Consider the following 24,578-nt stretch of genomic DNA (forward strand, 5'->3'; position numbering starts at 1 on the left):
AGTGTATGTAACGTTATACCATATCATTATTTACAGCGTGTATATGTGAGAGGCACCCAAAGTTTACTCTACCGTGAGGCATGACGGGACTGTTTGCTGACCTTTGACCATACCATAACAAAGCAAGAAGAGTCCAAAGTGTTTGACTGTTAACCCAGTGCGGAAGAAACTTCGTTTTTCCTGCTTTGAGCTTTATTGAAACTTCGCATACCTCGGTCTTTTCAAGGAACAGTCGCTACGTGTCCTCTGTAGATAGTTTTGAGTTGAGATAACGGGTGACAAGACGCTTATCGCTGGTCGGGAAGGAGACGATGACGATGATAAGACCATTTGGGAGAGGGGCGTGGTGGGACTGTGGACTTGTTTTGTACCTTTGTACCTTGTTCGTCCCGTCTGGGGAAGGTGAGATCGATTGAATCAGTCAACAGGCTTTACAGAAACACGTAGGAATTCAGTATACCCATTTAGGACACTGAAATAGCCATTTGGTACCCCATTCTCTATTGATTACAGAGTTAGGCAGCAGGGAGAAGGTTTTCTTTGGGAGTGATCTAACACATCACGGAATCAGTGAAGTATCAGGGAAGAACCTTAAGGGCAGTTAGTGTCTTATAGATCTTAAGTGTCACACTTTTAGATCCCTTCTTGTGTGCCAACAAACTGACGTCTTAATCAATTACTTATATATCATGGCCGTTACAACGTTACAAACATCAAGGTCCACAATGAAGCTGGACCGACTAATCTTTGAGAGAGATCATGATGAGTAACTTGTGATCTCCCCTCCCAGGTCTGCCCTTTAAGTTCGCCTCGGTGTACGGAGACCACATGGTGTTACAGCAGGCCCCCCACAGGGCAGTAGTGTGGGGGCAGGGGGACCCTGGTTCCAACGTCACCGTTAGAATCACCCCAGGGGACAGCGAGTTCAAAACAGGTGTGCGTGCGAGTTCGTTGTTTCAACAACTTTGTCTCTTTATTTCTAAAACTCAACAAGATTTAACTACATGTATAACACATATCATTTGTTTCAATGTACCATCTGATAGGGACCTTTTAGTGAAAAAAATGTGTCGATAATTGACCATTTGTAATCACATGGTATTCTTCAAGGTAGAGCTCAGAAGAACATTAACATAATGGAAAAGCAATCACCAGTCATCACATTCTTCTGGAGCTCTTCTGGGACAGAATTAGAATTACCTTGACACAGAAAGGATAACTAATGTTCAGATTGTGAAAAGCCATGAATTTCTGTCTAACCCATTTCTATACTTCAAAAGTCAACAGCGATGCAGGTGTGTGGAATGTGACCCTTGACCTGATGAAGGCAGGTGGACCGTACACAGTCAAAGCCATCCAGTATTTCAAAGGTCCAACGCCCCTAGCAGTAGTCATCGAACTGGACGACCTCATGTTTGGTGATGTCTGGGTCTGCAGTGGGCAGAGTAACATGCAGTTCACAGGTATGATGGTAGGTGGCAGGTTTGAAGCTGTGACTGTGTATGGTGCACCTACCATCATCGGGTCAAACTTTTGTTCAATATATATTGTTGGTCTAACTTTTTCTGTTCCTTGAAAGTCAACAGTGATGTAGGTTTATGGAATATGACCCTTGACCCAATGAAGGCTGGTGGACCATACAATGTGACTGCCAGGCAGCACTTTAAAGACCCAATACCACTGGAGGTGGTTATCAAACTGGTTGACGTCATGTTTGGTGATGTCTGGATCTGTAGTGGACAGAGTAACATGCAGTTCACAGTAATAATGGTAGGTGGAACTCTTCACTCATAACTTTAAGGGTTATGAGTTGTGACTTGTATGGTGTGCCTACCTTCTATGGGTCAAGCTTTTGATAGTGACAACAGTAGCAGTATTAGTACTAGTCTAACCCTTTTCTATACCAATGAAGTCAACAGTGACGCAGGTTTGTGGAATGTGACCCTTGACCCTATGAAAGCTGGTGGACCGTACAATATCACAGCTATCCAGTACTTCAAAGGCGTAACACCACTAGAGGCCATCCGCAAATTGTTCAACATCATGTTTGGTGATGTCTGGGTCTGTAGTGGGCAGAGTAACATGCAGTTCACAGTTATGATGGTAGGTGGCAGGTTTACATCTCATAACTCACAAGAAATATACTACAATTTGTTTAGAGTTGCAGATTTGATGATCTCATTACCCCAGTAGATATTGCTGCGAAACATTTGACCAAACATAGCCAGTGGATGCCTGTCTAGGCTTGCTTGCTTGCTTACTTCTAACAAATGTGTGTTTGATATGATCTTTTTCCTAGTTTCAATCCTATGTCACACGCATGCATCTCTTTCCCATCCTTAGATACAGTTTATATTGTCACTGATAGTTCTTGAACACTTTCCCTGCTATCTTCTTCAGGGGTTCAACTCAACAGAGGAAATCCTGGCGGCTAACAACTACCCCAACATCAGACTGTTCACAGCAGGGCTGGTGGGCTCTGACACGCCCCTCAGTAACCTGGACAGGGTGGAGCAGCCCTGGTCAGTGGCAAGTGCAGGTACTGGCATTATAGAAATACACATAGTCTAGTGATTAGCAATGTATGCTTCACTCTTAAATTTCATGAATTTCGAAAATCAACCAGTTTATGTGTAAGACACTGTTGAATATCAAATAGAATATATGGATGTAACAATATCATTTTCAATGATATTCCTAACTGCTTTGGCTTCATTGCTGTCACAGCCAGTGTAGGTGGCGGGATGTGGAACTACTTCTCAGCGTTGTGTTGGTTCTACGGACGTGACCTGTACGACACACTCCAGTACCCCATTGGTCTTGTGGCCTCCAGTTTTGAGGGAACCCCCATAGAGTACTGGTCCTCACCAGAAGTTCTGAAGAAGTGTAACGTTAATGATACTCTGCCGAAAAAGTAGGTTGTGTGAGGATTTCTTACTTTATAACATCAGTTGAATTCAAAACAAGTCAAGTTAATTCAAAGGCCCTGTTCCTTTTGTTTGCTGCTTTATTTCTCAATGAACCATGCTGAGTAGGCACTGTTTATCTTTCAATTGGACTTTAGAGATAAGTCTGAAGGATGTGACTATTATTCCCTCTTCTTTAGAGATAAACCATCCACGGACCATCCAAAGCACATCCCTATAGTGTCTGGTGATAACCAGAACTCTGTTCTGTGGAATGCCATGATTCACCCCATACTCAATATGACCATCAAAGGAGCCATCTGGTATCAAGGTAAGGACAAAATTGCGAAAAAAATATCACAGAGTCTCACTTACTCACTGTCTCACTCATTCAGTTAAGTCATTCAGTCTGCTATTAGTAATACCGGGTTTCTACCACCTCCACCTGTTGCTCCCAGGTGAGTCCAATGCCAACCACCCGGACTCCTACCTGTGCCTGTTCCCTGCCATGATTGACAGCTGGAGGAGCAGCTGGTACCTGGGCACAGGTGGGCAGACCGACCCCACCTTCCCCTTCGGCTTCATGCAGGTAAAGGCATACTTTAATGAGATTACATTAGACTCTCGAGAAAGTCAACATTCATTATACATATTTTGTACCTCTACTACTGGGTAAATTACGGAGATTACTTCTGGACATTTCGATGGACATCCATCACTCTTCTTCAGCGTCACTAGAATAAACTAGCAGAACTAACAAGAGCTTATGTACAATAACTAGAAAACACAGTTTTACATGGCAAAGTTACAAACTCGTGCATAAGTGTCATTGATACTCAAAATGGGTTAGTAGAGTTTGAATCATATACTTACCTGGATGTCTAACCTTCATCAACGTTTACATATTTTGGTTAGTGGGTTTTGAAAACTGTAGGGGTTGGTGTGCTGTAATTTGCTCAGTGGCTTTCATCAAATGCCATCCTCTTCATTTGTTCATTCATTAATAATCCAATCATTCATTTGATATTGGATTTCAGATCTCAGGAAATGTGCCAGGCTCCACAAACCTGGGCTACCCAGAGATCCGCTGGCACCAGACGGCAGACTATGGTTATGTTCCCAACCCTAAGATGGAGAAAGTCTTCATGGCAGTGGCCATGGACCTGTGGAGACCTGACTCCCCATGGCTGACGTGAGTTTTGTTATAAAACATGTATCAAGGCATATGAACAGTGTGCGATAAGAGCTGGAGGTGTGGAGTAAAGAGCGGTTTTTGTTGCACACGTCAGTCTGCAGGTTGGAAGAATGCTCTGAAAAGTTGATGTAGTGATTTGTTCCACAACCTTTTGATGCACAAGGTGACAAATTTAGACCTTTGGGTAAACAGAACTGACTGGGACCATGTGGTTACACAGAATGAGTTACAACAAGTTAGCTTAACTATAGTCATTGTCTCATTGATGTCCAGAGAGTTTGAATCACACATTTGAATCAGCATCTTCCACCTATCCCTTCACATCCACCTTAACCTTCTCTTCTTCCTCTGCCATTGTTTCTCCCCAGTGTCCATCCCCAGGATAAACAGGACATGGGCACCCGACTGTCCCTGGCAGCCAGGGCTGTGGCATATGGAGACAAAAACATCAAGTTCCAGGGACCTTTCCCCTCCAGTCTGGAGCTGGGAAGCAGTACTGTTGTTGTTCAGTATGGACCAGAGGCAGGGCATATAGAGGTCAGGTCTACTGGAGGGTTTGAGGTCAGTATCAGGGATGTCTTTTTCTTCAATCTTATTCCTGGTGATGAGTGCAAAAAATGCTCAGATATCTTCAGAAGCTACTTCAGGGGTGGAGCCATTACAAACTCTCCATTACATAGCAGCTATTGCTAGGGAGCTTGTCTTCCTTTGTAACCAGTGCCTTAGGATGCCAGTGGCCGCTATTTGTATCGAAAACAATTTACATGCAAATGTCAGATTATTTTCCTGTGTGACATTACTTCTTATGTCAAAATCAAATTTAAGCCATTGTATCTCATAGTTATTGAGGTAGATAAAGAGCTATGGTGTTAATCATTAGCTGTATGTTTTGTCCTTGGTGCTGAAAGTTATGTTATACCACTTCTCAACTGACTCAGCCTATCTCTGATGTAGTATTCACCATATCTGCACCACCTGTCTTTTGTTGCAATAATGTTGTGATATTTACATTCTATCATGTGAAGTTCAGTGCCAGAAAGTACTATGTTGTGTCCTTGGTGCTGAAAGTTATGTTATACCACTTCTCAACAGTCAATCTTCCTCTGATGTAGCATTCACCATATCTGTACCACCTGTCTGTTGTTGCAAAAATGTTGTGGTACATGTATTTACATTGTATCATGTGAAGTTTAGTACTTGAAAGTAACAATGTGTTTTGCCCTTGGTGCTGAAAGTTATGTTTTACCACTTCTCAACAGTCAGCCTACCCCTGAACATGTTTGTAGCATTCACCATATCTGTACCACCTGTCCGTTGCTCCAGGTGTGCTGCTCACCTGTGAAGAACACCTGTGATGAAGCCACGGCCGCCTGGGTGGAGGCTCCCATGGTCCATACCATCCATCCGAACGCCACAAACAGCATCACCGTGTCCACCGACAACTGTCACAAGATAGTCACCGCAGTTCGCTATGCCTGGAGGGAAACCCCCTGTGGCTTTAAGATGTGCCCTGTGTACGGGATGGGTTCTATGCAGGTTCCCCTTCCTGCCCCTCCATTCATCATGTACATGAGGGTTCCACAGGGTTAACATGACAGGTCTACAACATAAGGCCCATTTCAGTTTAGAAAGAGATTCGATTAGCACCACAAAATCATTAATTCATTCAGATTACTCTTTTTATTTGTCACTGCATCAAAGGACATTAGACATGAATAATGCACTTGCTGCACCAAGTCTATCTCAGTTCTGTTCTCTTGCAATTGATGCTTATAGTCACAGAAAGCCAAATGACTGTGAAAGATACTGTGAAATATACCTTTACTAAATACTGGTGAATTTTCCATGGCAAATGAATTTCTGTGGATGTCTGATTTAGCAAAACAGCCTTGGTCATACCAGCTATGTTTTCTTCTTGCCATTTCCTTATGTCTGGATTAGCTGAATCATAGCTAGCCAAACACGATGTGATAAAAATGTGATATGTTTGGAAATCATTTGTCATTACTCTTCTTGAGACTTTTGTAAAAGAAAATATGACTCCTGAATTAAAGGGTATGATGCAGTGAGTGATGTATGATGTAGATTACATCTGATATTTACATACCATTGATGTAACCTGCTGCTGATATCAGCTCCATGGAATATTGAGTGCAATTCTAGTTTGTAGTTCTTCTGTCCCCAAGGGGATGAATGCATTCGATTATGAGGAAAACATTGATGTGCAATAATAACCATCTTTAAATTTTAGAGTGAGTGTTTCTTTCATGGCAGCCTACAATAGTGAAAGCAGATACAAGAAAAAGCGAGTGAGAGAATTAAGAGTAAAAGTGATTGATTGAGTGAAAGTAAATTCTAACGTTAAGATAAACATGTAACATCCTAGACATTCAGAAAGTGCCCTGCTTTCTTGTTTTATCAATCTGGTAATGTACTTCTCAATATCGAGAAGTGAATGGCTTGTAGGACGTTAAGTGACATATAGCAGTTATTCATGATTTCTTATTAGTATTTTACGAATATCATCTTTTGATTGGAATAAAAAGGTACAAGTATGACCACGGTATAAGTACCACTTCCTGTTGCTTCTGACTCTCCACTTCTGGTAAGGCCGCGAGAGGAGCAAAGAGATAAAAGCTGGACGTGCACATAGACCATTTTTAATGTCAAATATGAGCAAGATATATTTCAACATGTATGAAAAAATTGTTAAATAATCAATAAGAATGTTTAGCGATATGCTAGATTCTAAAATTGAGTTTTGTATTCTGGTGAAGTAAAAAGCTTCAGAGATTATTTTTAATCATTTTGCTGTCAATATTCGTTCCACGTATTTGCAATATACTTAGATATAAAGGATGAATCATATAATATGTTATGCTGAAATGGTTTTTGCAAACTTAACGCTTATTTCATTTTCATGGCTGTTTTGAAACACGTCTATTTCTAAACATCTCAGAAACCCTATTACCTCCTTCCTGGTTGTCCCTTTCTACTAAGATCGCCATGGTCGGTAGTTGTACATAAAACAGATAAGGATGGTGTTTTCATAACGTTTTTATTTCATTTGTTTGTCTGTTTTCGGTGACGTGCTACGTGTACATGAACAGGTGGCATTTCTCACATGTACTGTTCCATACATGCTTCCGCAAACTCGATGTCATCCTCTGCGCTTAACTCCCGGTCCGCCCAAGCCGGCGAGGACATCTCCCAGGGATAACCCAACAGTCTGGTCACCACAGTCTCCAGGTTAGACACCTCTTTGGCTTCCATTTTCACCAGTTTGTTGGCGTCCGGCATATATTTCAGCACTGACCGCACCTAGAAACAATGACAATGCTGCATGTGAGTACAGAGGAGACTCGTTACCCTGGGTCTTCAGTCATAACTGTCGGCTAGGCACTCACGAGAAACACTTTCGTGTTGTCGCCCGACCTTAAAGTATTTGTACATTGCAAGTATCGTATTAGTATCTTGACTGTGACGGTTAGGTACAGGCATCTGGAAGCGCACATATAGGTCTATGATCTGTTTAATCACCTCCGTTAAGTTGGCGCCCATATGTATGCCGGTGCGCGTGCCATTCCTAACACTACCATTATTTCTACCCGTACTCACAAGCCAATCATTTACCTACCAGTAGTTCGCGCAGTTGTCCTCTGCACCCTTTGGCAAGCTGCTTCAGCCGTTTGTCGGTGATGACTGGAGCTATGGCAACCTCGGCAAGTTTCGGGAACCTTCGTATCAGCTCGACTTCTTTCGACGAAACCATGGGTTGCCCCCGGGACTGGAAGAAGAGGAACGTTTCTAAGCTATCGATGTACTTTTCTGCGACTGTCTGGAGGACGTCGATCATGGCTATCTCCCTGCACAGCTTTCCTTGACTGACGCAAAGCGTCTTCAGCCGAACGTCGTCTCGAAGGAAAGACTCGAACTCGGACTTTCTGAGCACAAGTCTCTGCTGGCCGTGTCGGAAGAACAGCTCTACAGACAGACTAGGGAACTTCTGTGCGACCCTCTCCCATGTTGGAAGACTGAAAGGGTTGAAGTCTGTGTAGGCCACCATGGTGAGTTGGTACAGTGGTATTCCGGAGTGGTTTGCTAGGGCGTGCCACAAAGTGTCTTGCACGTCGACGTTGGCGAGCTTCAGAACCCGGAGGGTGCTCATGTTGCTGAGTGCGGCGGGAATCATGCCATGGACATCCCCCATGTACAGGACGATGCGGAAGGGCTGGTGTTTCTTGTGGTTCATCTCTAGTTTCTCCAGGTTGGTCATGGCGGGGATGGTCCGGAGCAGGAGCTCCCAGTGCCAGTCGGGTAAACACTGAACAGACAGCCGCCGGAGGCCTGGTAAGTTTGAGGAGATCTTCTTCAGGAAATTCTGTACGGGATCAGTGCAGTCTTGGTGAGCGCAATATCCCATGTACACGTGTGGCGGGTTGAACTGAGGTACAAAGTCGATCTGCAGACTTCTCAGGCGACCTCCCTCAAACAGGCGCTCCATAACCTCGTACTGCTGCCGCCTGCAGGCCGCGCCGCGGAACCTCGGGTCGCGCAGGCGCGAACACACCAGGTTCAGCACCAGCTTCGCGTTCCGGACGTACCGACCCATCCTCTCCACGAACCACTCATACCGTTCACATTTCCCGTTGTACTCGATGGAGCAGAAGGCAGAGAAGTCGAAGAGAATTTCCCTGTCCTCCCACACCCCGGTGGAGTACACAACTCTGTACCACTGTCGGGAAATCTGGGCACATACCCCAAGTTCGTTCTGAAATTAAGAATGCTGTGTCAAATATCATTTTATGATCTCGCCATCACTTTCAAAATATCGATCGGCATATCCATGTTATTGTAAAAATATGTTGATCATGACTGTTATCATTAGTGTCACCGGAGTTAGTGTAAAATAGACCATACATGTTTTCATGGCTCAAACACTAGGTATTACAATGTAATAGTTACGCTAAGGTTCACGCTACGGTATACGTCAGATCAGCAGCGAGAATAGTCAGAATACTACATACAATCTTGTAGTATGTACCTGAGGTATCCATTTGAGTACTTCGACAAGGATGGTGTCAGGTAAATGATTCCAACGAGCTCTCTTGGACGGCGTCCATTCAACAGGTGACTTTCTTTTACGAGACGAGTCTCCTCTCCTTAAAAACTGTTGAGCGCTCAGTGGTGAAGAGCTAACTTTTACCCTATAGCAGCGTCGGCAAGGACTGGGCAACGGAGGGGGGCAAGCGGCCATAGTACAATAACTGAGAACACATTTACGTCTGTCTGTATCAAAATCGCACCGACTGGCGCTCGTAAATGTTCCGCCCGGACTTACAGGGGCATTTCAGGTGTTGCTATTCAGCGGTTGGCGGAAAGAACAAAACAGTTCCAAGGAACGCGTTCGCCGCACCCTGGATACTAGAACTTGTGACGTCATAATTTTTTCGTGTTAAACATATTGTGTATCTGATTATGATATACGTTCATTCTTATAGATCAGGCTAATTTTTATCTACGAGACGAATTACTTAATCTAATCTACGTACCTACACATGTATTACTGTTGATGAGATTTTATATGAGGCCTGCCCGCTTTCTGATTCATTCGATAAAGTGAAGTCACAACAATCACACCTCAGAGAAACCCCCACACAGTATGTTGAGCAACAGCTTTTAATATTGCATTCACCCAAAGTCGCACTGCGCTATAATCATTCCCTTTCCCTATCTCCGGAACTGCAAGAACAATGGGAAAGTACCCCCAGACAAAAGGTTCCTCAAGACTCAGTCAGTCAAACATCGTCTTTTTATTAACAATTTTCAGAACGAAATCTTCCCTCTTGAGATTGGGTGTGACTGTGACGTCCTCCCGTTCTAACAGTTCCCTCTGTAGCAGCTCAAAATCAAACATGTCATTCACGTTCACATTAGCATAGTCAAACGGCGGGTGACCTTTGACAGGAATGTACAACAATCAGGTTTTCATCGGAAAACTGCAGCAAGTTGAAGCGGTAATGTACACTATGTTACAAAACTTAACCAACCTTCAAAGATAAAAATAGAGTATTCAAATAATAAGTAAAAAAATCAGTCTATAAGTACATGTCATGTAAAAAAACGTTGAGTCCTATTATAACATACTGATGCTGTGACAGTGTTATAACCACTCATGTAATAAAAGCAGTAAAGACAGCTGGTGGTGAGCTTTAAATACAAGACACACTGATTTGTTACATTTTTGGCTAATATACCGCTTTCCTAAACAGCAGTTTAAACTCAGAGAAGTTCCTGTTTGTAGGAGTAAAGAGATCCTCTTTTAGTTATAACATAAGTACTAAGTAAGGTAAGAAAGTAAGATATCACTTTATAATCATATGACGTATGTTCCTACAAGATTTTCTGGTCAGATAAAAAATGTTAACTGAGAATTCAATCGAATAAGGATAACTTTGGTAAATCCTGCAAAATACTGGCTTACACAATACACTCATTTTATAAAACTGAACTATCTCACAATCCTATTTTCATTGGGAAACATATTTGTAAGGAAGTATACACTATAATCTATAAAATTGCATAAATTTAAACACAATTCTTCACAAGCAGTTGCTATGTCATAAAAGCATTTGCACAAGAGACTATTACATAGAAACAGCAACACTTTTACCATGTAGAGTGGGTAGTGAGGAACTGTTGAAGCCAGTTGTCTTTGGTATGTGGAGTTTTCATACAGACCTTCAAGACTCATAGCTCAGTACTGTACGTTGGCAGATCGCTGTTATCAAAGCTAAGCCTTGCTTTATCACAAGAGAAGTCGGATGATGTGAGAGGTCAAACATGCCTGACTATGCCTTTCTCATGTCAAATGTCCAAAACAGTAGCTCACTCTTACGCTCCAACAGTGTGGCTATTACCAGTAGATGTTTACATCCGTCAGCTTTGTGCAATTTGTAACATTTCCACAAGAATAATTGCAGTTTGTACAGTTCCATTATTCTACTGGGCTTCTTATGTAGAGTACACTGAACAACAAATAAACAGTAAGTACAAATGCACGAATACTAAATCTGCAACATTTCCCCACTTTTCACAAAACTAGGCAAGTAAAACAGTACAGACACTCACTATATATTTATGCATACTTCTTCTAAGTTTTGTACTGCCAGGTGAAGGTATACATAAAATCTTTACCAAGCCAAGTCCCAAACTTAAGTCAAGACGACATTGAAGTGTTATGGACATAATGTAAGAAGATCTGTTTAGGTGATGTAGCAGGTCTCAAACAGTTTTGACATGCCAGCGTAACCAGTGTCAATGTCATGTATCTGTTTAAACAGTGCTAGGTCATCATACAACCATTTTTTCATATCAAATTACACAGTACGAACTTTCCAAAATGTACATTCCTCCTGTAACAAGCCTCTCTGATATTTCCTGGCCCAAAATGTCACAACCACAACTCAGTAACATCAGCCGGAATCATTCTATTATGGCACGGACAAGCAGATGACCCGTAAGCTTCATTATTCTGAGCTAACTCAGCCCACATCAACACATATACAAAATGGTCCTATGTACAACTCTGTGCTTCTACTTTCAGCATTATATAGCAGCTATGATAGTTCAGTCCTAACCAACATCAAAGGGAACAGTACAAGACCACTTCAGTGCAGAACATGTCAGAGTAACATATAATAATGAGTTTGTTTTCTAGCTTTCAGCTGCAGGTCTTAAGCCTGGGTGCCATCCTCCGTAGTAACCGTGGTTATCAAGCAAAAAGATTGAGCCATCGGTTACTACGAAAGATGGCACTCAGGCTAGTAGGTACTTCTGTTTTATAACTTTTACCCTTGTGTAGATGATATCAAAGGACATAAATTGATTGCCACTGAAATTAGGATCTAAAAACAAGCACTGTACATACTAACAAGCTTAACATGTACTAACAGCAGCGTGTGAGAATGACACACCCAACAAGAGGTAAGAGGTAAAACTGCATTGCTTGATTGTACTTGTAGATAGTAGTGATTCCAATTCTGAGGTACATATACTGCAGCCATTCTCTACACGGTTACACCAAACTCTCTTTAAGTACAAACCAGATATCATAACAAACATCAAACCCTTCTTATGCTATAGTGACTTCTCATATTTTTGTAGTACAGCAAAATCTAAGTGTACAACAAGAAACCTGTGATTCAACACTGCATCCAACTCTTAAAACAGTCTCTAAAATACATTCTGTAACACTTACTCGCAGTTCTCATCTAACAACTTGAAGTAACCCGTTCTCTAGTGGACTAGTCTAAAGTTGGGTGGGTCATCTGTTGGAGTGGTCCACTACCATTTAGACCAGGGGTGGTCAGGACGTTGTGGTTTATGAGTAGATGGTGATCACCTCCCGGCCACCTCCCCGTACCATCAACACACGTTCCAGTCCCTCCGTTAGAACCTCCAAGAATTCCATGTCTGGCATTACTGGTTAAGGACAACCTGTATCAAAGTACTGAAGAAAGTGGGTGAATCATAGCCAGCAATCTAAGTATGCAAACATTATAAAAGTTACAAACAAATAAAAATTATAGAAATGACTCCTGTTTCATCATCATCATCTCAGGGTATAAGTTCATTTGTGAAGGACAAACCCTTCTCTTAACTGGCTCCACTTTAACCTGTCACGAACTAGTCTTGGCTATGTGTTTTGTTTGTTGAAGAGCAGTATGACTGAACCTATCTCTGTTAGAAAAGGATACAGTTCTCATCGCCAGCCTTCATCTTGGGAGGGCCTGGCAGGTTGATGAGTACCAGCTTGGCTCCATGGGACTTCTGTACTATCACCTCGTTCAGCTTCACCGCTGTGTGCATCCGCCGGACGTTACGCTCGTCTCTGCAACACACCAAGGACAAATATCATCAGTAATGAGCTGCGTGAAACAATGTCTGAACTGGCAGTCATCACTTTTGCATTGCATAAAGGACAAGCTTGGCCATGGAATCAGGCAGAATGATAACATCACACGGTGTGCAAAGGGTAGTATGCAGAGCTTTAAAAAAACGATATGGTTGACATAATTGTCCACATCAGCCTTCTGCCTGCTAATTAGGTACCTATAGCCTCTTTTGTACCAAATTGTATTGGCTATGGACTGCAGATAAAATGTTTGCCTGTGGGGAAAAAGTATCAATAAGCTTTACCCTTTGAATATGATTCTGATTACAATATCTTTTTGGGTAGAACTTTCATGACAATGTCAAAAAAAGTTATACCCTGAAATGGGAACCTCAGTCCAATATGACACTTCCTTATATTGCTGCAAAAAAATTAAAGAAGCAAATCAATGCTTCATTCATCCATCCATTGGAAGGAGGGAGTGATAGAACTTACGGCACACCAAGGCTGCCGTCCCTTGGAGTGACAGAGTGAAAGACAAAGTAGAGAACAGACAGGAGAATAAATCGAACAGTACATCTAGTACAAGGAACACATTAGTTACAACATTAGTCACAACATTTACCTACTGTAGAGTTCTGCTCAAGTCTAACAAAGGCACTATAGAAGGTTTACAGAATGTTAGTGGTGGTCCAAAAGGAAGAAAAATGTCACAAGAACTCGACAAGAAAAAAAGTTGAAAGACAAGGAAACAAAAATATGAACAGATAGTGGATCTGTTGAAAAAAGACAAGTTAAAGGGTCAGAAGCAAGTGTGGAGGTCAGACAGTTACCTGTGTTTTGTGGCAAACCACAGTCTACATCTAGCAGTGTTAGGTCATGTTGTTGTTAAACCTTATAGTCTGGAGTACTGCTGCTGGTGATCACAATTAGTTTGGGAGTGGGAAATGGGGACATAATCAGCAAACTGTCATCTGATAGCTCAAATCCCTGCCTAGAGATTGCATGGATGGGGGTTGTGATAACATTTTACTTACTTTTGGATGATATATATGATATCCAACATCCACATCTCTGACTATGTGCTGGCGACTGAGTTGCTAGGCTAATCTTAAATGCACAACCATCTATTTCACTGTCAACATTGTTGTATGACAAGGCTGGGGAAACTAATCCAAAAACAGTATGCCATCTTTAGGCTGTAACGCTTCTACTGAAATCAGTGCAAAGTCGGTAAAGACAGGGTGTGTCACTCACGGTTTAATGTCCAGCAGGTTGCCAAAGTCACCCTTGGGTGGTAAGGTTTTCATCTTCTTCTTCGGCTCGGGTTCCTCTTCGTTGGTGGGTGTGGCTCCTTCCAGGAGCACGTCGTCAGGGGAGGACTCCTCCCCTTTGCTGTCACGAGCTCTGTGATGAATGTCTACCACTTTCTGAACCTGCAAAATCAGGACAGCCTCATATTAACACAGACTTATACAAGCTTGCAGAAGGCACCTTCAACTACAATCATGCATTTCTACGAGATGTGTGGTGAGTGCTTTGCCTTGATCTGTAACATGAAGTGAAAGTGAGTTGGGTTGGATTGAAATAACAGGACACAGATGTTTACTGGGTGATAACCATTGATTTTTTTAGGGCTACAGGATAGGGGGTTGTGGAAAAAAACAGTGAGACACCATTGATAGAGACCATAAGATGTCCATGTGACACACAGGCATCCAAAAAGGACTTGTAGCTGTAGCTACAAATATGCATGTAAGAACTGCTGTGCATGGATTTAAAACTGTGCCATGGTTAGTTAGGCTGTCAGCCATATTACTGTTATATAAATCCTGTGGTTTGAGGGGGTACAAATAGCCTGAGTACCAGCCTCCATAGTGACCGCTGGCTCAAACAAAATCGCTTGCTAACAACCAGTTTTTTTCGCGCCAGCTAGTGGTCACTACGGAGGCTGGTACTCAGGCTAGGGTACAAAAGGATACTGTGTAATGTTGTTAAGTGCAGAAGATGCAGTTGTGCCACATCATGACAGAGTGTTTGAGAGCAAACAGCCATGGTGAAAACCTGGGAAGAAAGAGCCATGAGCTTTGTGTGATTAGCAGCTGAAAGGTAAGTATGGTGGTGTACACCGTTTGAGGGCATAAGCAGCAACACACGACATGACAAGGATTATCGGCAGCACAAAGACTGTTATCTTTATAGTACAGTGAAGTACACTTGTTATCACAAAATATCACAGAAACAGCAAAAACACAGCAGCGAAGGCACAGCAGTCTCATGCATGAAACTATACTAGAGTATGGTAGTGCTACATCTGCTAGCTACTGAACATTAAATTTATATAGAATTCATGTCCATGCAAGCACGTTCATGTTCATGTCCATACGGCAACCCTCTTTGATCTGTTCTATCTCCTCCACCTTTCACTACTTCACCCGTTAGAACTACCAGTCCACACCCAAGACATGATCAGTGCCTAAGACTTTGTTCTACTCTGACTTAAAGAAAACAGCACCCCTTTGCAAAACAGGTGACAGACATGGACAACAATTTAGCTCATAAAAATTGAACAAAAAACGTTTTCCAGCACCAGCCACGCTTCATTGCAAAATTTGTTTGCGAGTTTTAATATCCTCCAAAGTTTGCATCTCTTGCTTTTTAAGCAGCTTGTGAAACAACACAAGCTTGATAGTTCACTTGCGTATGACAGAGTTGACCGACGTTCTTTCACTCCCATTCTGACACCTCTATGTTAGTGCTCCTGCTACCACCACACGTGTGATGACTTTAAACTTGGCTACCTCCGGGCTCCATGGGTCCATTTTTGATACCTTTTCATCGAGTGAACCATAGTCGCCTTTGGTCTTGGTGGTCTTCCCGCTGGCAAAAGGCTGCAATGTGTTGTAGGGATGTGGGGATGGAAATAATCAATAAAACTATAATTGTTAAAAGATACTTAATCAAAGAGTTATCAAAAATCTCTCCAGGGAGAACACAGTCTGACTTCTGATGGTGCATCAATGTGTGGAAGAACAAAGATGCTACAGCTTGTGCAATGTGACATTTAAAGGGCATGCCCTTTGGTTGCATTTTTAGCCCCTTAATAGTTTAACCTTACTTGACACCATTATACACATCTTTTGATTGAACACATTTTCAATGTTTCCTTTGGTAGACTCAGTGAACAACATTCCATCCATCTTAAAATTTCTCAACATGAACAGTACAATTGAACAACTATGATATTCACATCTGCTAGCATAATATTGAGTCTTTGTGATGACCAAGTACAAACACAGAAAAGACACATACAAACCAAACCAAACCAAACCAAAACACAAACAAAAAATGGTCATGTTAATACATGCAAAAACAAACATTGTTAGTGTTAGATAGATAGTAAATGGTATTGTTAGTATAGGGAGCAAATGTTCAGAGTTGGTGGTCTATCATATCTTACTGTCACATGAAACACAACCACATCAAACCAACACTACAAGTAGCAGATGCACCACAGAACACAGCTCATACAGTGGTGCAAGTAAGGATAGGCTACAGTCTGTTAATGGGCCATGCTATGTAGATACAAGGTACTTGCACTTACAAAACACCAACGTAACAATAGTCATGTATGTTGTGTTTTTGCTCAAGGACTTTGTCCTAGGGCAAATATCTTACTTACATGTCATAATGATGTCTCATAAGTGCAAATATCTACAAACAGGATTCAAATGCCCACAAATAACCAAACTACTGGTCAGTGCCTGAATGCTAAGGAATATTGCTATAATGCCGAGAATAAAATTCTGACTTTGTGAGATATCCAACATCTTCAAGTTAAGCTGTAGCAATGAGTTTTTGCTTCTTAAAAAAAAAAGAATACAAATGTACACATTTGAAGTACATTGTAAATGTAAGTTACACAGGGTGGAAGTCGGTTTGAACTTTGAATACTCTGACCTGACAGCACTGACCAGTTTTCTGGCAAGACACTACATCAAAGCCACTGTTCTGTTGCACAAATAGAAAAGTGTTAGTGTTAACAACAGACAGAGAGAGTAGGAGAGAGAGGGAGCTAGTTCAAGGCCAATACCTCCTCCTCATCCTCCTCTGAGATGGTACTCTCACTGATGGTAGTGCTAGGCACCTTGGACCTGTGCATATCTGTCAGGGATTGGATCTGAAAAATGGGGGTAAATCATTCGGTTTGAATCACAGAAAATTATTGGAAAGGGAGACCAAAAAAGACAAGGAACATAACCATTGAAATCATAGAAAAATATGGACACATAACAGAGAAACGTTTAAAAATGGTACAACAAAGTCTTCATAGTATCATGCAATTTGAGACTCACAATACATTCAAATGACAGCATACCTGTGAGTGTCCACATGCAAAAATAGGTTAGTTATTACTGATAAAGAAAATGTCCTTACATGTTGACAAAACAGAGGGTACAGACAGATGAATGTACCACATACAGACATGAGTTCAAGACTACAGCTGGTCAGGAGAAAGTGAGGTGAAATTGAGCAAGTTCTCACTGAAAGAGTGAGAGAAGGTAGGAGTTCAGTAGTGCAGTGAATGATTGAGAAAAACTTGGTGAAAGTAGAAGAGAAAGTAGCTTGAAGTAGTAAAGTTCTCAAAGGCTACAACAGAGACAAATTAGTACAATGTAGTATATAATGTCCCCATAGTACACACAAGAAAAATTCAACATTCAAAATGAGTTGGCATAAACAAGATGCCAAACTACTCTCTAAATAAACCGATCATTTCCAAAAGTTATGGTGGATCGTTTTTGTCAAAATGTTAAACGAACACAATATACAGGCAGAGATTTTGACAAATGTGAAGGGATGCCCACCCTTTAGAAATTTTTACTTTCTTCTAAGTAGTAGAAGAATTTAAGAAATAATTCTGAACAGGCATGTACAGGAATCTTCAACTTCAACTATTACTTTGAAGGATGCATGACCCTTAGCTCTCACTGACCTCTTTTCTGCTCTCCCTCTTGCTGAGGTGCATCTGCTTCAGCATCTGATTACGCTGCTCCATCATCAGGGTACGTTCATATGTGTAGGCTGAGATGTCACTTGTCATCTGTAGATAAAAAAGGAAGAGGCTCTAGTTTAGGCTCTGAAAAAATGTAACAGTACAACGACACAGAAAAGCGAAATCCTCCATACTTCCATATTGTGTAAAAGGAGTCTTCCTCTTACCATTTCCACGACCTGTACGTCTGCCTCGATACGCAGGTGGTACAGGAAGTGTTCCAGGTCCTTCTTCATCTGGATGCTGTTATCCTCCAGCTCTGCAAGTCAGCAAAAAATATTTTGCCTTCACTTTGGGGGCACATATTCACTTTGTAATATACTCAGTAAAATTCATCACCTAACATATGCATACTGCTTCTTGAGAACATCCAAAATATAAGCAGATTGTCTCACGAGCAACAGTGAAGATCCTCATCCTGCAGTTCTTCCAGACTTTGTGTTGCTTGAGGAGGAAGGGGAGTAACATCAGCATGCCTCCGTCATCTGAACAGGTGGGTCAAGGATATCACAATGGGAGATACAACTTTACAAGATTGTCTAATGTGGATTTTATTCATTGGTTTGTGGCTATTACTAGTTGGAGGCTATTACAAAAAGCTAGCTATCCCTGCTGAAAAGAGAGACTGTGGGATTTGATCATAAAACAATTTGGTATGTCACATTACACTTAGACATGATGGTAAAATTCTGCAAAAGTCTGACAGAAGTTAACATTTCGCCACAATCTAACTTTTCTAGGGCATAGTGTAAGTCACTGAATTCTTACTTCAGAGAAAAAAGTAGAAGTGAAATCCAAACCCCAGCCAGTATTTATAGATTGTCCAGAAAAAACCTGCCAAATCCACCGAATCCATTGATTTGTACTGTATATATGGCAACCAAAAGTATGCACATAAGGATACGGACAATCCACCAGACGTCGATGGTGCCTGTGTACTTCTCGTTGTTGTCAGGGAACAGCTGGATTCCCTTGGGCACAAGCAGGGCCTGATGTCCTGCAGACACATTCCTCACAGTTTCTGTAAAAAAGGACAAGTAGAAGACTATTGTACTGCAACAGAATGAACAGATGCAACTGTTTGTACAGACTTTGATAATGATCTTAACAACAAGTTCCCAGGCCCTGATATATCTGGGATACAGAAACATGCCCTGTGTGCCGCGCCTGGCCGACCAGCACAGGGTAATCCCCAGAAGAAAACAGAATTGCCTGCGTGTAGAGCACGAAACCAGGAAGTTAGGGTTCCCGGAAGTTTCATGGATTTTGTGAGAGGAGAGGTCAGGGGGTCAAACAATTACGATTTTTGCTGGGCTGAAACTGGCAGCTCTAGGGTTAAAATCCATGGGGCAAGACAAAATTGATCCAAATAGGAAGTGAACTAGTATACATGTATGACCACTGAGGATTCATCAAGATTAAATATGCAAATCAAAATTTATCACAACAGCTTGTGAAAATATTCTTTTCAGTGTGTTGTTAAGTTTTCCATACTACTAGTGTCAATGTACTCACCAATGAAGACCCTCCAAGCCTGGGGGCTGGTGGCCTGTCTCCATCCATGTGGCCAGCCCAGCACAACTGTGTTGTGGTTCAGACCACCCAGACCTGCAGTCTGGATCCTACAATGGCACAGAATGGTGAGGAAAATCAAACCCAAGACGTCACTAGATTGACAAAATTCATTATCCTCTACAACTTTAAGTATGCACGTACAATTAATGGCTGTCCAACCTCATAACTCTTCATGACAGCATCAGAATGATTGAAATGTATGTTTAGTTTTTGCATGAGTTTATCTGTCAGTCTAATGAGGACAACCTTAAAGTTTGTATAATGTACAATTCCATACTAAAGGTCTTTCAAAACCCATACTAGTGCTGTTGGTACTTACATGTGACACAAGCCCTGTATAACATCGGTAGTCACCATGACTTCACAGAAACCTTTCACCTTCTCCTCCTCCATCACTCTCTTCAGAGACTGGAAATGAACATGTCAGCAATCAAACAACTGTCTATAGTCTGCCTTGATTACATACTGTTGCATATCCTCCTCAAGATCAGGAGTGGGGAAAGGTACTGAAAATCTTTCACTTCTGAATCAGTAAAAATATCACTTTTTACAATCATGACATTCTACAAAAACTTCTGTGTCATAGACTCATACAGAGACCATGAAATTCTGCACAATTACTACTACTGGTAGCAGTTCATCCTTGAGAAGGTTCTGTAAGTTTCCATACCTGCTTTGCTGCTTGCCATGTGCCATAGTTGTCAACATATTCTCCCTCCACTACTGCTGACACCATGGTAAGACCCTTGCCTGTAAAGATATGATGTAAGTTTTCACATTGCGCCAGAAAAGAACGAACGACATGGATTGAAGAAACACAGTACAAGCAGGATTGAATTGTATTGTAAGTAGAAAACATGATGTGCAAAGTGATTACTTTCATCCTGATCATTACCAATTTTCATTGACATTTCTAGTGTTACAGTGAAAGAATGAGTTTTGTGAATATCAAATGAAAATTGCTGTAAATGGTCTCTTACCTGCTTTAAGCTGGCTTGCAAAGGTGAGCAGCTGCTTGTGTTTGGGCACCAAGTCATCCTCTAGTTTACACAGGACCAGGATCTGTGGTCTATAGAAACATGGGTGTTAATCAAACAGGGAAATTTTGTTCTAACCTTTGATCTTGGAATTGTCTTTCTCAGTTGTACCAAAGTCTGCTACTACAACAGTAAAGACAGGTTCAGTTGTTTCAAACAATGTCTAACATTGTACGCAAAAGACATTTCTTTATAGTTTTATTGATGTAGAGGGTAAATCTACATTAATTAAAAGACCTTCTAAGCATAAAATATTGTGTTTTTCATGTTCATATTTGAAAAAAAAGGTACTATCTGTTGAGTCTATGGCAATGTTGGTATTGTACAAGCAACCAAATTGAACCAGCTCCTAGAAGCCCCTGGATCTGCTTGTGGAATGCCCCACTACCTTACCTCCAGTTCTTTGTATGCGGTGGTGCATCCTCCAGTCTGAGCAGACTGTACCGGGCAGCAGACAGAGCCAGACCTCTTATACCATCTCCCCATTCCTTCTCAGCCCTGTGGAGATCAATAACAGCTCATTGGTGCTCTATTACAGTTGTCAGTGTGACATTACACTAGGCTGAACATAATTAGAGGTTTTAATTACATAGGCTCATTAAACTGATTCTTTATGTACACCAAAAAAAACTCAGACATCACTAACAAAAGTTGTTGTCCTACCCTCTGTACTCTATGTACTTGTAGATCCCCCCAGCCAGGACCATGGCAGCCAGGGCATAGTACCAGCTGGAGATGAACATCAGCGCCACACACAGACCTGCACCCAGGATGGACAGGGTCCTGAAAAAATACAACATTCCATACCTCTCAGAAGAATTTCTTACTTGTTCCAAAGTGACTGTAGACATAAAATCTTGCTGTGACACAGACTTGAAATCAAGTTGAAGAAAGGTTCAACTAAAACAATCAATGCAAAAAGACTGATACTTGACAGCAATTGATTGGTTATGCTCCTCAACCTTTCCCACTGAGGCAACCACTTTTACTTTGGCTATGGATCTAAGCAACTGTTAGATTAACCAAAGAATTTCCTTGAATTTGTCAGGAAACATAATTACCAGTGATAGAACTTGAATCTGGGTCGCCAGTTGGGGGACTTGAGCAGTGTCTGCAGTGCAGAGGCTACGTTGACAAACAGGTAGCACATCAGGAAGAACCTACAGGCAACAACAAAGTCAACAGGATATCAAAACTCACCATACAAATACTATGTGTCATTGTACACATACTAAGCACCAGATTTGACTTGTAAGTATAAATATGAGTAAGAATATAGCTATCATACAAATGTAGGTACCAGACTATCAGCATGTTCACAAAGAGAGAGACTGCTCCATCATCACTGTTATCTTAGCATTTACTGATTAAGTGACTGTACATTAAATTTGCATACTTTGCTTTATATTATGTCTTTGTTTCTGTCATAACACAATTTGTCATAACAGTTGAAGAGTCCATATTTGTTTGCAGAGTGGTTCCGAATGGTGGCATCTTCCTAACTTGAAAGAGACTGTTGCCATGTAGACTATGAGCTGCAGAGATGTACTTACATGGTGATGATGGGTGCTACAGCATCCAGACTGGCGATGATGATGCCCACCTCGGAGATGACCAGGGTGAGGAAGAAGGCGAAGGTGGGCTCCCCACGCTTGGACTGACGGGAGAAGATACCCAGCAACGGGATCACATTGTCCTGGGCAAGGAAACATAAATGCACACTCTTATAACATATCTATCATTACATATGGTGAGTTTATTTATTTCAATGCCATTAAAAGCTAAAAAGCCACATTTCTAATTGTAACAATTTAAAACATTTGAATTTTCATGGCCTGATTCATTACAATCTATGAACTAAATCAGATTCTGTACTTGAATGCAACTTCGGTTTCTCTGCACCCCAAAAAAGTCTGTATAAAGCAAGATACTTAATACTTAACTAGTCAATTTAAATTGACAATTTGTGATCTCTAATGTTGTAAATCGAAATTGTTCTCAGCAGTATTCAGCAAGCAGTGAGTTGATGACATCATGTCTGTACCTTTGCAATGGCCTGCAGCAGACGGGGTGCACCAGTCAGGCTCTGAAGCCCCGCCCCCACGGTGGACAGGAAGGAGCCAATCAGCACCACCCATTCATTAGGCCAGCACACTTGAGCTGCTAACATGCCTTTTCCCATACTGTCACCATATCTGTTGGACAGAAAAAATATGTGATGATTGTGTAGAAACAACAGATCTTTTTGGATGATGGTCACTCCAGCCACTGTTGCTGTGTATATATTATTAGTATATCTTAGAAGTTGGCCTGGGCTGAAACATGATTATAACATATGACTATAGCATCAAGTCCTGATTAAGTGTAATTTCCACCTACTTGTCTCTCAGCAGTCGTCCATCTGCTGTGCCTCCATACATGAGGACAGAGGTCAGATCTGAAGGCTCAAGTCAAGGTGCAAGTTACCTAGTATCCAGTCACTGCACATCAGACACAGTGACCTCTGATTCATATGTTGTAGGATGTTAAAATCAGGGGTTACAGTTTAACCTACAGCAACTTTCAAAATAGCTTACCTTAAAGCTCACTGATGAAATGGTCAAGATATATTTCATTGGTGCTCTCAACATTTTGAATATTTGTTTCACCTCAAAACATGTAGACTACAGAATTGGCTTACATTTCAACCCTGAAATTTCCCAAAGAGCTCTTTTTATAATTATGAACTTAGCACTTGGTAATCTTTTAGAAAGCTTACATACATACATGTACTCTGTAAGCCTGGGTTATATCATTTCACTGCTCTGAAAGACTGAAATACATGACTGTATAATATTCAGTGTGACAAATTACACACTACACAATCACTGGTGTAGAGAGCACCCATCATAACCCCTTTATGGTCCGTAATGCTTGTTCCGCTAATAACCTCTACAAAATCACCACATAGGATACAGATGGTGGTGGTGGTTGCTATGGCGCCAATGGTGCCTCTGGGAATGGAGTACTGGGCATCCTTCAGGTCACCTGACCGATTGGAACCTGCCATGATTCCTGAGGGGGGGGACAAACAAAATGGTTTTATAACACCCTAGTTGTGGGCAAATTGTAAGTATGCAGCAAATGAACTAAAAGGAAAAGAAATTACCAATACTAAGCTCTCATGTTATTACTTTGCACACAGTATGAATGAGGTCATCGGTAATATAATTATCAGGAAACCTTTCTTGCTGCCTCCATGCAATTTTTCATATCTGTCAGCCAGTATCATAATTACCCAACACAGACAAATACCATACCCAGTCTGATATCTTATTTCGATTGCTCCTGCTATGAAGCTTGGAGCAATGTACTAAGATAACTGTTACAGTACATGTACAGGAAAGCTATTTTCTAGAAGAGGATGACCTTCTGACCTGTGACAGAAGGGAAGAAGATTCCCAGCAGGACGGTGAATGTCGTTGAGATGTCCGCCACAATCTCGTACCTCTCTGGGTTGCCCACTCTGCGAGGTGCTGCGTCTCCCGCCAACATGTAGCTGTTCAGTCCATTCTCTACAAGGCAAGAAAAAAAGGTTGAGTGCCGGGTTTTAAGTCTAGCCACTAAGGAGCTGTATTTCTATGGAGAATGACTCAAGAGGCATCTTAGTGTGACAATGGTGGTCGTGGGACAAGAAGCTAATATCCACAAAAAATTACACTCAACTGTGTTAAAACAATGCAGTTCATGTTGGCAACTTTCCTTTCAATGTTGTTTGGTAAACTGACAAAGATGGGTAAGGATAGCTAGTTTCAGTTAGCCAAGTGGTTGGTGAAGGGAAAGCCGAGATATGACACTCAGGCTCAAGTTTCAGTAGAAAAGAGGTACCAGTAGTTTTGTGGATATACTTAGCCTAGTAGATTGCAGGCCTGTG

At 41.6% G+C, this 24,578-nt stretch overlaps 3 protein-coding genes across 13 annotated transcripts in view; 1 reads left to right on the forward strand and 2 right to left on the reverse strand.

The window, feature by feature from the left end:
• The first annotated feature begins 37 nt into the window (after positions 1–37).
• LOC136439348 (sialate O-acetylesterase-like) lies at positions 38–6,351 on the forward strand. Of its 4 annotated transcripts, none has more exons than XM_066434733.1 (10): positions 38–402; positions 791–934; positions 1,281–1,471; positions 2,401–2,539; positions 2,728–2,914; positions 3,107–3,237; positions 3,365–3,495; positions 3,944–4,098; positions 4,470–4,662; positions 5,425–6,351. In XM_066434733.1, the coding sequence occupies exons 1-10, from the start codon at positions 312–314 to the stop codon at positions 5,689–5,691; spliced, it is 1,629 nt and encodes a 542-aa protein (XP_066290830.1). In that variant the 5' UTR covers positions 38–311; the 3' UTR covers positions 5,692–6,351. The 4 variants fall into 4 exon arrangements, with proteins under 4 accessions (XP_066290830.1, XP_066290831.1, XP_066290829.1 ...); XM_066434734.1 differs by lacking the exon at positions 1,281–1,471 and adding an exon at positions 1,580–1,770; XM_066434732.1 differs by lacking the exon at positions 1,281–1,471 and adding an exon at positions 1,913–2,103.
• A 789-nt stretch (positions 6,352–7,140) lies between these two features.
• Positions 7,141–9,544, reverse strand: LOC136439350 (uncharacterized). The gene is made up of 3 exons (XM_066434736.1): positions 9,146–9,544; positions 7,739–8,872; positions 7,141–7,422 (listed from the first exon to the last, which is right to left on the reverse strand). The coding sequence occupies exons 1-3, from the start codon at positions 9,356–9,358 to the stop codon at positions 7,222–7,224; spliced, it is 1,548 nt and encodes a 515-aa protein (XP_066290833.1). The 5' UTR covers positions 9,359–9,544; the 3' UTR covers positions 7,141–7,221.
• Positions 9,545–9,764: 220 nt separating this feature from the next.
• LOC136439346 (solute carrier family 12 member 4-like) overlaps positions 9,765–24,578 on the reverse strand; it is a 46,601-nt gene continuing 31,787 nt past the window's right edge. For 5 of the 8 annotated variants that reach the window (XM_066434725.1, XM_066434720.1, XM_066434721.1 and 2 more), the window contains 22 exons: positions 24,082–24,219; positions 23,621–23,719; positions 23,045–23,102; positions 22,710–22,860; positions 22,219–22,361; positions 21,727–21,825; positions 21,329–21,448; positions 21,059–21,163; positions 20,609–20,697; positions 20,299–20,378; positions 19,948–20,036; positions 19,569–19,675; positions 18,958–19,074; positions 18,449–18,538; positions 18,221–18,312; positions 17,994–18,101; positions 17,091–17,177; positions 15,799–15,888; positions 14,255–14,433; positions 13,493–13,513; positions 12,861–12,994; positions 9,765–12,576 (listed from right to left, as the gene is read on the reverse strand). In XM_066434725.1, coding sequence (XP_066290822.1) covers positions 12,485–12,576; positions 12,861–12,994; positions 13,493–13,513; positions 14,255–14,433; positions 15,799–15,888; positions 17,091–17,177; positions 17,994–18,101; positions 18,221–18,312; positions 18,449–18,538; positions 18,958–19,074; positions 19,569–19,675; positions 19,948–20,036; positions 20,299–20,378; positions 20,609–20,697; positions 21,059–21,163; positions 21,329–21,448; positions 21,727–21,825; positions 22,219–22,361; positions 22,710–22,860; positions 23,045–23,102; positions 23,621–23,719; positions 24,082–24,219 — 2,288 coding nt within the window. In that variant the 3' untranslated portion in view covers positions 9,765–12,484. The remainder of the gene's footprint in view (positions 12,577–12,860; positions 12,995–13,492; positions 13,514–14,254; positions 14,434–15,798; positions 15,889–17,090; positions 17,178–17,993; positions 18,102–18,220; positions 18,313–18,448; positions 18,539–18,957; positions 19,075–19,568; positions 19,676–19,947; positions 20,037–20,298; positions 20,379–20,608; positions 20,698–21,058; positions 21,164–21,328; positions 21,449–21,726; positions 21,826–22,218; positions 22,362–22,709; positions 22,861–23,044; positions 23,103–23,620; positions 23,720–24,081; positions 24,220–24,578) is intronic. The other 3 variants (XM_066434722.1, XM_066434723.1, XM_066434726.1) reach the window with 3 other exon arrangements.

This window comes from Branchiostoma lanceolatum, chromosome 7 (assembly GCF_035083965.1).
Source record: "Branchiostoma lanceolatum isolate klBraLanc5 chromosome 7, klBraLanc5.hap2, whole genome shotgun sequence".
Taxonomy (NCBI): domain Eukaryota; kingdom Metazoa; phylum Chordata; class Leptocardii; order Amphioxiformes; family Branchiostomatidae; genus Branchiostoma; species Branchiostoma lanceolatum.